General features: G+C 42.7%; 1 protein-coding gene across 1 annotated transcript in view; it reads left to right on the forward strand.

Annotated features, from left to right (window-relative positions):
• Window positions 1-4866: 4866 nt before the first annotated feature.
• The window catches only part of LOC108786450 (neurexin-1-like), a 135706-nt gene continuing 128416 nt past the window's right edge, over window positions 4867-12156 (forward strand). The window contains exons 1-2 of the mRNA XM_018555748.1: window positions 4867-4909; window positions 7243-8530. Coding sequence (XP_018411250.1) covers window positions 7807-8530 — 724 coding nt within the window. The 5' untranslated portion in view covers window positions 4867-4909; window positions 7243-7806. The remainder of the gene's footprint in view (window positions 4910-7242; window positions 8531-12156) is intronic.

Raw genomic sequence — 12156 nt, forward strand, 5'->3', positions numbered from 1 at the left:
GAAAATAAAAATGGTCATACTGGAAAAGAAGTGTACTACTTTATTCATTATTGTTTTCGGAATATAAAGAAAATAAATTAATATTGCCAGAAAAAAGTTTTTTTTGTCCTCCAGTAATTGTCAGTTACTACATGGGGGAATACAAGTGCACACTGTGTTGGTGGGAGGTACCACAGCAGCGGTCAGGAGACACGTTGTGTGACACACCTGTAGTTATTTTTTATAACAGCGGAGCCTGAAGCCCTGTAAGAGATGAAAGTTTCAACACGCAACCCGGAGAAAAGGTCATTATTGATCTTCTTCTGTTTCAGGGAGCTGTCAGTTTTATTTGAGAAAACAACAGGGGAGCTTTAAATAGACTCTATAAAAATAGCTGTGTAATCCAGCCACTGCTAGAATTGCTGATGCTCACGTACCCCTTCTGGCTATGCACCTGCAGGAAGCAAAAAGTGTATTCCTGAACCCTTCTTACTCAGCAGTCTTCTGCTTTTGGCCAGCAAATTAGAAGGGCCTAAAGCATATTTAATCCAGGGAGTTGTTTATTTCTCACATCACCGAACCTGCCCAGTTGCAGTAGATGTTGGTTCCTGAGACCCGACTCTGAGATACAGGAGCACCTTTTAAGTAGCCGCTAACTGTTCCTTTAAAAAGATACTTATATTCTTTATGTATGGAGACTGCAATTCCTGGCCTCATCTTCTAAAAGTCATAACTCCCTTGTTGTCTTGTCAATCCAGTGCTTTAAGGTCTCGTTCACACCATATGCAGTGCGTTCTTGCCTTGCTGGAGGGGGCGTGATGGGCCATTGAAGTGAACGGCACCGTAGCCACGCCCTCCGGCTGCAATGCAATCGCCCCAAAGGATCGCAAGGCACATTGTGCCTGCAGTCCGGTCCGGTGCGATCAAAATAGTGCTTGCAGGGCGTGGCTGCGGTGCCATTCACTTGAAGAAGGAATGAAACTCCCCTTTTCCAGTGATCAGACTGCATCAGCAAGTCTCTAGGTGATAAGTTGTAGAAGTGGCTGATCTGTGTCAGACTCTGTAAACATTGTCCAAACCTGCACATGGACTAGGATTTACATGACTGTCATCTCAGAGTCGGGATCTCTGTTCAGGATGTAGATACTGACCCTGCTTGAACAAACATGGTGCTGTCGTTCTGCAGAGAAAAGATGAAGGCATTGTCAGGGGGAGTACTGTGATATCCGTGAGAGGTAATACTATAAATACCTGGAAGTGTTTACACGTTATTTACCATGCACACACCTAACATGAACATCTGATGCTAAGTCCACTTTAAACTTCTTTCTTATATTTGCTATAAATATTTCTAAACTCTTTGACTACCTAGCCTAAAACAAGAACATTTTTTTTGCACTTACTGTGGCTTTAGAGTTTGTCCAGCTATTTTTCTCTTACTTGTGAATAGAGTGGGGACATGTTAGAACCTCTGTCAGGGTTTGGGGTTCCATTAGAGAGAGTTACCCTTCTGCTGATAACAGGAAGTGATGGTAAATCTCCGACGGGAACACAAAAAGAGGTGGGACAAGACTAGCTTTTTATTTCTGCATCCTTATAAAGCTATGAGGCTGTAAGCACAGGAGGGCCTAGGCAACCCCACGTACCAGGAAGGAGGACTTCCATAAAAAAAAGGTATATTTTTCAGGGTACTTCTTCAACACAAATAGGAATTGATTAAATCTGGAGCAGACAGAATCTATAGCAGTTGCCCATAGTAACCAATCAGTTACTCTCCTCAGCTTGTTCAGTTAAGCTTTTAAAATATAAGATAGAAGCTGACTGGTTGCCATGGGCAACCGTTTCATATTCTGTCTGCTCCGTTTTAGATAAATCCCACTCAATGCACATTTTAATGTCCTTTTATGACATAGCAAATCTTTACTTTTTGACTTCAGCGGTACTACAACTTCCTATACCCTTTTTCTGCCCTACAAAATGCTTAAAAGACAAAGGGATAGGAGGTTGCAGTACCGCTGAAAAAGAAAAATCCCATTCATTTCTATGGCTCTGTTTAGAGCTGAGCATTTTGTCGCAATAACCGTGCCTGTCGCTGGAAAAAGTACAGGAGGTTTTTTTTGGCATATTACAGCTCATTTTGGCCACATATGCTTAATACTTAACTTGTAAAAAAACAATTTGCTGTGTTTTTACGTGCGTTTTAGATGCCTTTGCTCATTAACATCAATGAGCTAATTTGCTCATTAACAACAATCTGCTCACAAAAACATGCGATTTGATTTATGCGCTTAAAAATGCACAAAAACATGCATCAAAAACACTGTCGCCTAGGTGTGAACCCAGCTTAACAGCCTGTTTGGATTGCAGTTGCCATGGTGCTGCACATGTGATCAGCAACCATTTGAGGGCTTGAAAGTTTGTTTGAGAGCTGAAATAAACACACTGACAACCTTGACAGTTGGCATGCCTTAAAAATAACTGTTTAGAGAGACATTTAATTGGTGGGTACATTTTCTTCCTCTTTAATGTCTCCCAAAACAGTCACTTGTAAGGCATGTCAGCTGTCAAGGTTGCTAGTGTGCTTATTTCAGCTCTCAACCGAATTTTTCAAGCCTTAACATGGCTGGTGTTATAGCTAATCACATGCACCATGGCAACTGCAATTCAATAGAGGCCAAGATGGCACCTTCCTTGGCTGCAGGGCCGTCTTTAATGCAAGGCAAAAGGAGCAGTTGCCCTGGGCCCAGTCACTGCTCCTTGAGCCCGCAAAAGACACACACACAGCACTGTTCTGTTTACTATGCGATTGGTGTCATATAGAGTTGCTCCACCACTGCCGTACACCATGTAGTGTGATTGCGTGACGTCTCATGTGGGGTCACGTCTCCCTCTGACCTCTCCTTTCTGCTCTGCAGTAAGAGGATGTGGTGCAATATTGCGGTGGCGTGACAGGTAGGGTTGGGGTGGCAGGGTCCAAGAATATATTTGCCCAGGGTCCAATCAATATTAAAAACAGCCCTGATTGGTTGTAAGGGATTGGAGGGTGTAGTTCTACTTTAAATGGGTGAGTCCAGTTCCCCTTTTAATGAATGTTGAGGGTTACCAGAGCTCCTTTCAAACATTCCACACCTTTTCTTGTGCCAAAAAATGGCCCACCAATAGTGGCTTCTTTTGTTCCCCATGGTCCCTGTGTGTGTTGTAAAGTAGTCACCACTCCAAGCTCATTTCCGTGATGGTCTACAATCTCATGTTTAGTTGACTAATTTGTATTGAGATTGTAGTCCATCACAGGAGTGAGCTTGGAGCGGTGACTACTTTACAACACACAAAGGGACCATGGGGAACAAAAGTAGCCCCCCTCCAGAAGGAAGGACACTGTCAACACCACGTCAGAGATGATTTGAGGATCTGCAGTCGAGTGATACACAAATAAGATACATTTTTGATAATAGTTAAAGGAGAACTGTGAGGTGAGTGATTTCCACTCTTCATAGTTAGAGTCGAGCTGTGACAAAGAAGCTGTCACAGGTCGGCTCTATTGATCGGAAAGTGAGCAGAAACATGCACTGATCCGCTCACTTTCTGATCCTCTCCCTGCAGTGGGCTGTGATTGTCTACAGTCAAAACATTTTCATTCGTTTTGTGAAAGGAAAAATGTTTTAATGCTTTTTCAGATTCAGAGGCAACGAGCCTCCGAACAATAAACAGCAGAACGAGCGGCGGCCATATTGGCCGCCGGCGCTTTCTGCGCATGCGCGCCGCCATTTTGCAGTGTATCTTGGTATACACCAAGATGGCGGCGCCCGCATGTTCGGGTGCCGCGATCTTGGTGCATACTAAAATATACTTTGAAATGGCGGCTGATATGGCCGCCGCTCGTTCAGCGTATGATGTCACCATCATGTGACATCATACACTCCACCTCTAAGATGGCAGCGGGCATGCGCAGAATACGCTGGCCAATATGGCCCCCGCGCGTTCTGTAGACATATTTATGTATGCCCAAATATAATTTTCGCATATATGGGCGTATAATAAATTCATGATTTCATTTTCGGACAACGCGCCAAATCAACTGAATTTTGTTGATTTGCAGGTTCGTCCGAATGCACATGTCTAAAAATGACTCATAACCATTTTGGTGTCACCTCTGAAAAGTTGGGTATTTGGTCATGGACCATGTGCCTGGCAGCTGTATGAGAGAGGAGGGGACTCAGCGGCATCCCTTATCCTGCCGGATATGACATCATTACATATGTTTGTGATGGCTTCGCGCATGCATGTTATCACACGTGGCGTAACCCCGGCGGGTGACCGCTCCGGGTGACACCCAGCCTGGGGACAAATCTGGTCAGAGACTGATGTGAATGGTCAGAGACTGATGTGATGTAAAATTGCTGGCGCTATATAAATACCTGTAAATTTGGTTCCATGTAAAGTGACAAAGTGAACTGGCAAAGCACAAGGCTGCACCACCCAGCGGCCGGCAGGGTGGAGCGATCCTCCTTGCACACAAGGCATGCCGAGAACCCTCCTCGCACATCGGAGGGGGGCACAAAATAATATCCCCAAAAATCGCTGCACGTATGTGTCTATCGATCGGGCTAATAGCGCTGCGTGGCTGGAGCGGAGTATGAAAGGCAGAGACGGCGCTGTCCATGGTGCTGCAGCAGAGCCCAGGCACGGCAAAACCCCGCCTTCAGTCTGCAGACGGACAGTGGCAGGCGTCATGTGAGTCCCTCCTCTTCTCCATCCCCTCCTTCACTCCTGGAGATAGGAGCACAAGCCTGGAGCTGCTGAAAAGGCAGAGCGCTTGTTTTATTCTAAGACCTGGGCAATTGTTTCTCCCCCCCCCTTCTCTCTCTCCCTTCTCCTCCCTTGACTGACAACCTCCTTCAATCCTTCTACCAGCACCGTACACCAGACGCAGGTAATGTTCCATTTTCTGGCTCTCCTCCGGTCCATGGAAGCCGTCCGGGTGTCTGTGGGTGATGCACAGGGCTGGGTGCGCGCAGCATATTGAACAGGTACAGATCATGGAGCGCTGCTAGCAACTTGGCTGCGGCGATTCTTTATTTACAGCCCATAGTCTCCGTTATTCGGGGCTATGTGGTCCTGGGTAATGTCTATGCGACGGAATAATGAAGAAAAAAAAAAATGGGAGGGGTGGGTGGATTAGGCGAATATGAGATGTGATGCACCCCTAGTGCTATTTCTCAGCTTCATTATCTTATATTTCCCTGATTGTGGCAGGAGAAGTAACCCCCATCCTCCTCCTCCTCCTTTTCCTTATTCCTTTTTTTTTTCTAGAACTGCAGACACGGTGCTGTAGGTACCCAATCGATCTTTTCAGCAGGGATGGATTGGGATCAAGAAATGTGATGATGAAATAAGAGGAAAGATTTATGGTGTCTTTCTAAGGCTCTTTTTTTGCAAAGAGCCCTGCAGGACTTCATGCCATTTCCATCCCTTTTAGTTTGTGTTTTCTCGGGGTCTTTTCTAACAGAGGTGTCCGTACAATAAGGATTCCCCCTAAGGATTGTAAAAGGGGGGGGTTAGGTGTAGAAATGACAAGTCCAGTTAAAATATATGTATTTTATTTTCTGGCTGTCTTTTTACGGTAGCGGTCCGAGCTCAGACACGTTTGTCAAATGATAAGACTTTAGTTTATGGTATTGATAAAGCATTGAGGGTATCGTGCTTGGTAACAAGAGTAGGGATACACAAGCCAAGAGCTTCCCACTGTGAAATGTATACACAGGCACACTTATTTAAATACACATCTTTTTTTTTTACAATTTACAATTGCGTGTCTCAAGAGGGAAATGTTTATCTTGCTCTATTTAAAGTGCATGCTGATTGAACTGTGATTTAACACTTTCCCGACATGGCATTTCTTGTTGTCAAAGGGACATGGTGTCTCCTATCTAAGTTATAAATAACAATGTTTAAGGTTTGAGTACTGTTGCTATGTTTTTACTACACTATAGAGGGTTCTTTGCTTGCAGGCAGAATCACTAGTATCCGGGCTTCCTTGTCTGTATTATGAGCAGTGAGACTGGTGGTGGTGCCGCCTGAGTGCCTCATGCAGGAACTTTGCCCATTGGCATTCTCTGAAAGTGTTGGTTAAGGGATCACCTTGCCCTGGTCACTTGTAATGAGAGATCATCCATGAAAGCAGGAGCACAATGCGGTGCCATAAATTAAAGCTAGTTTCTGCTTGTAAAAAAAAAAAAAAAAGTGTTAATTAGGCATCGAGCTGTCGTGTCTAGGCAATAAATTAGGAGGAAAAGATGCATCCAAGGGCTTGCAATGGCAGAATTATATGGAGATGATCACCTTCTGCAGCACGTTGCTATTGTCTCCTGCTCCGATCTGCGTGTAGGGGCTGTTTTTAACCCTTTCCTGGCATGGAGGAAAATGTGATTTTAAAAGCAGGCAAAGTGACAGATGCGATATTGATGGCTGGCTCTTATTAACATGGGGATTTCTGTCTAAATCCTCTAGCTCACATGTGAGAGATGTAACAGCTGTATTAATGCTTAGGAAGGGTTTATGCTGACTAAATTGCGCCTGGGTCTCTTAATGAGGAAGTGGATGGCATGTGTGTGTGTGTGTGGTGGTGTTGGTGGTGGAGGGGATTAACCCCTTGATGAAATGAGGCCTTGGCAGCAGTGAAAAGGTTAAATAGCTTGGGAGACGCTAAGAGCGCATGAGCCAAATTGGATTTTTATTTGCTGTAGGAGCGATCATGGCATTGCTGAGTGGGGAAAAGAGGCGAGGTAGCCAAGGAAATAATACCTGATATGGTGATTACATCTCTTCAGTATTCATTCACATTCTACCTCACCTTGTGAAAATTAAATGTTAAGGCGCGCTTGCAGCTCAGCTCGCTAGCAACCTGCTGGGTTAGTGCGCTCCCTCATCATGTATCCAAACACATTGGAAGTGACTGATAGCTTTGTATGGATTTCTTCGTTGTGTATAAGATGTAGATAAAATTGATAAGGTCCAGAAGAAAAATGGCTTGATAATAGCTTTAATGTGCCCAGGATAATAATGCTTTGTTGTGCTACTGTGCATTATTTGGCTGTTTATTAATGTCCCTTTTTTTGCTATGAACCTCAATTAAAAATAATAATAATAAAAAAATAAATTAATTGTCCTCTGCTGAGCTCTCTAGTCACATTTGTATTTGATTGAATCATGCTAGCCTATAGAAATTGTAGATGATGTACTTACTGATATTTAAATTGCTTTCAGATTGATGGGTTGTATTAGACGTCATCTGAATGGGATCTCATTATTGTTGTGGAAAGGAAAAAAGAAGAGTTGTTAAGATTTTCCATGTCGAAGGCTTGCTTCGGTCTAACAGTGCATCATTTCTGCTTGAGCGGGAGAGAAAGATCTAGGAGAACCATGAGTGATGATTCATGCCCTCTTTTGTAGTGCCATGGCAAACCCGTCCATGATCTACTCTTACTGTGGGATTTAGGTGAGAAGTGAAGAGAACGGTGTATGCTTAGCTTTGGATAATCTCCCAAAAGATTATCCAGATTTGGATGCTAAAAAGAGTTGGGCTTCGCTGAAATACTACTGAAGAGTTTGGTGGCCACCATGCATGGTACAATGGAACATTAGAGATCCATATTTTTACAAAAAATCTTTAACAATTAAGTGTGAATTTGGCCTACTTGGCTGTCCACTGAGCACTGGTGGGCCACGAGAGTAAGACACAATATTACTGTTGGATTGGAGCCCCACTAAGAAGTCAATCTGGAAGATCCACGCAATTTAAAGGACCCTCAAGACATTAAGTCATTCAAAATGGCTAGTGTCCTTAAGCAAGGGGGACTCATTATCTGGATGATGTTAATTCTTGGATGCATGGTGGACCTGGGCTGTGGCCTAGAATTCCCTGGGACAGAAGGCCAGTGGACTCGCTTCCCTAAGTGGAATGCATGTTGTGAGAGTGAGATGAGTTTTAACATGAAGACCAAGCGATCGAGTGGACTCGTTATATACTTTGATGATGAGGGTTTCTGCGACTTCCTGGAGCTCATTCTCTATGAGGGAAAATTGAAGTTAAGCTTTTCTATCTTCTGTGCCGAACCAGCTTCTCTCCTAACAGATCTTGCAGTTAATGACAACAACTGGCACTCAGTGGTCATCAAGAGAAATTTTAAGAACACAACGTTAATCTTAGACAAGGAAAGCAAGTGGGTGGAAGTGAAATCGAAACGGAGAGATATGACGGTCTTCAGTAATCTTTTTATAGGTGGGATCCCACCTGAACTAAAATCCTCAACGCTCAAATTAACGTTCCCAGCAGTAAAAGACCACAGCCCTTTTCAAGGTTGGATAACTGATGTCCGGGTCAATTTCACAGACTCCTCTCCTGTAACCTACAGTGACATTAAGTTGGAGGACACTACAAACCCATGTGACAAAGATCAGGTTTGTCTGAATGGCGGAATTTGTTCAGTTGTCAATGAAGAAGCCATGTGCGACTGTTCCCAGACCGGGTTTCAAGGAAAAGACTGCAGTGAAGGTAAGACAACATTCCTATTTGTCTTTCTTATGGTCCGATCATATGATTTGTGTACATAACTCAAGTTCAAGGGTACTTGCATGTTTGTAGATATTTTCGTTTTTTCAGTTGGTTCCCCTTTTTTCCTGGCCAGTCCTTATTTATTGTTGCTTGCCCTTTTTTTTTAGTAATCTCATTTCAAAAAAGTTTAAGGTTTGTTGGATCAATTTACCTAGAAAATTATACAAAATAAGTACATAAGTTAAGAACGATGTCTTTATGCAATATACACATGATGAAAATCTCAAAGGTTCTGACAGATCTTAGCCCTAAACATATGAAGAAGATTTTGAAGACAGGGTGGCATAACAATGCTGTAGGAACAAACATTTGCCTTTACACTAGACATAAAAACTGAATACAATATTTTACTGCACCAATAGAATTTTTCATCGATGACAAAAAACATTAAAGGATTTATTGTTCTTAAAGTGTTCTATCACACCTGACTTGACTAAACCATAATCTTTAAGACAGAACTGGGGCAAACCAGGGGCAAAGTGATTGCTCTATATTTATTGGAAGAAAACATTCTGTTAAATATGGAGCAATCATTCTGCCCTGGAATTGTCCTAGTTTCTTGGTGATAAATGTTTTACTAAATCATATCTGGCTAAGAGTGAACTGAGTCTATGAAAAAGGCTTAAGTTGGTCCACTAAACTGGTACTGCAAACTTTAGGTGAGTCCAATACTATAAAACATAATGTAAAGCAGAATAACAACTGGTAATGTGCAATAATACCCAAAATTGTGAAACATTCTTTTTGTCCAACAAATTTCAACCCTGCCCTGGTTTTTATCAGCGTGGTATATGTATCTATGGATTTTTATGTGTATCTATGGATTTTTACATTTATTTACACAGGTTTGAGTAAGTAACATATTAATAAATGTAAGAGAAAGGCTGCCACCATTAAAGTGCATAAAAAATATATATAAAAGAGCATGTATACAAAAAAAGCATGTGCTTAGGGCATCAAGGAAAAGGAGTACCACAGAGTTTTTCCCTTAACTATCATGCCCTTATAGGATAAGTGCACTTTAAAACAAAGTGCACATATCCTTTTTGCCGCTTTACACTGAGGCAGCCAATCCCTCCCCCTTCACAGATGTATTCTTACTGAGGTCTGATTGCCGCGGCCTCCAGGGGGCTTGTCTGACTTTGTCTACAGGCCCTATAGAGTTCTGAATTCCTATGGTAATTATTATTTTAAAAGATTTCCCTTGATCAGACCTTAGTTAGATGCTTGATTCTGACCCATACCCAATATTTTAAATAAATAAAATGTAAACATTTTTATTTCATGTAAGTGTGGGTTCCGGCCTGGGACTGTTTTAGAAGGAAACTGAATAAGATTTATATATTTTAAAACTCTTATTTCACTTTCAGCACAGTCTTAGGGGGTTATTCACAGAAGGGTGAAGAGTTTATGGAGGGCAGGATAAGTGAACAATCTAGGACAACAAAGCTGATTTGGAAACATTCTCCGGTTCAGCTCATTTTCCAGTTCTGTTGTCCAAGATTGTTCACTTCTCCTGCCTTCTCCAAACTCTTCACCCTTTAGTGAATAACCCCCTTAATGTCTTGTCAGTTAAGCAATGGAGGGGCCAAACAAGGTACCTCTGTTGGGCTGTGCTTAGGGCATCAGTTGCCCTTAAAGAGAAAATTCACCCCAGAATTACTCTATGAACAATAAACAGTCATATAATGCATGTACATTGATAAGCACCATGTTTGAATTGTGCCTGCGCCCTGGACATTTATATATATATATATATACTGTACAGTATATATATAGTATAGAACTCTTTAGTCTTTATAGGGGTTGACTTAAAGGAGTAGTTGTTACCTATACTGCATGTCTTCCTATAATCATTCCTATCTTTTCTGTTATTTGAAATGGAGCTGTTACAGTTTTCCTCAAAGCCAAAACACAGAGGACATGCTAAAATTTAAATGAGATACCCCATCCTAAAGTTGTATTTCATTCATTCTGGGTGGCATCAGGAGGGTTAGAACCTTTCCCAGGTTTTTATTGTCTGGAGAGATTATTTTCTTTTTTTCTGTTCTTACCTTTCCCTACTTTGCTAAATAGAAGAGTGTTTTTATTGCTGCCTGTGTCTCTTTTGAAGAGATTCCCCCTAACTTCCTGCCCTGATGACCACTGCTATCTAAACAGGAAGTAATAGGAAATCTCCTCAATGGGTACACAGGCAGCAACACAAACCTAAATGAGGCTTTGACACTTCCCCAACCTAAATGAGGCTCTTACACTTCCCCACTTTACAAACAATAAAACTCAAAGTGGAACTGATGCCTTGGTTTTCGTTGAGCATTGCTGGATTCAGTCAGTCACTGCTCTTATATTTCTCTCAAAGATTCAGTGGAAAGTTCTCCTTGCAGTAGTTTGTGTGTCTGCCCCATCATTCCTTACTCTGCATTATGGAGTGTTCTTCAAGGTAATGTGACCCAATCAAATGGCTGGGTAATGGCATGGGCAAAGCTGGGAATTCTGGTAGGGAAATCTCTTCATTGCAGACCCTGAGAGATATAAGAAGCCAGTATGTAATTCAGCATACCAGCAACACTGCAGATCTGAAAAATGTTATCTGCTTTAGCTGGCCTTAAACACTCCATCATGGCTTCTAGTGTTGTCTGCTGCTTATAGGAGAACTATGGGATAAGTGTTTTTCCCCATAGTTCTCCTAAGGGTCATGGGAGGACACAAACTAGCGTCCTCCCGTCACCCAAAGCTCAGTAGCTCGCGGTATACTGAGAACGCAGCAGCCAGGACGCATCCCGACATTACTGCCGAGATCCACCCAGCTGCGTGATTGACAGCTGGCTCTGCCTATCTAGAGGCAGAGCCAGCTATACCTGCCCCCTCCCCCGTCCGTTCCGCCAGTCAGCGCTGGAGGATCGGAGCGGGAAGGAGGGAATCCCTGCAGGGAGCCGTGAGTGACAGTTACAGCTCTCTGCAGGGACATGATCAAGAAGTGAGCGAGCGACGGTATGTGTTTGCTCACTTCCCGATCTATTGAGTTGACATGTGACAGTTTTACTGTCACACGTCGGCTCTAAGTATGAGGTTGAGTGAAAATCACTCACCTCATAGTTCTCCTTTAATAAAAAAAAGGTTCTCCAGGCATTAAAACAGCCTTTCCTTACCTTTTTCAGTTTTTGTAAACATCAGTAACTGAACCAGAAAGGCGTGAAGTTAGGTCACCAGCACTCCAGAATGCAAAGAAAATAGAGTTTAATGCAAATAAAGTCACACAGCTCAAAACAGGCAACATTTTCGGGGCCGCGCAGGGTCCCTTCCTCAAGGTGACACAGTAATTTTCTGGTGACCTATCTGAGGTTCTGTACAGCACCATCCGTGGCGGTCGCTACGAGGACCTATATTATCTATACTGGTCACAACGCTGTATGGCTAGCAGCCCTTTAAAAAAAAATTATCCAGAGTGGCATCTTTGTTTGAGTCTAGATTCTGCAAATTTACGCTAATATTAAAAGTGTGATAAGGAGCGGTCATACTCATTTTACAGATGTATTAGGTGAGTTTACATTTGTTCCAATGGACAT

The sequence above is a fragment of the Nanorana parkeri genome, unplaced genomic scaffold (genome assembly GCF_000935625.1).
Source record: "Nanorana parkeri isolate BGI_ZX_2015 unplaced genomic scaffold, ASM93562v1 scaffold212, whole genome shotgun sequence".
Lineage (NCBI taxonomy): Eukaryota > Metazoa > Chordata > Amphibia > Anura > Dicroglossidae > Nanorana > Nanorana parkeri.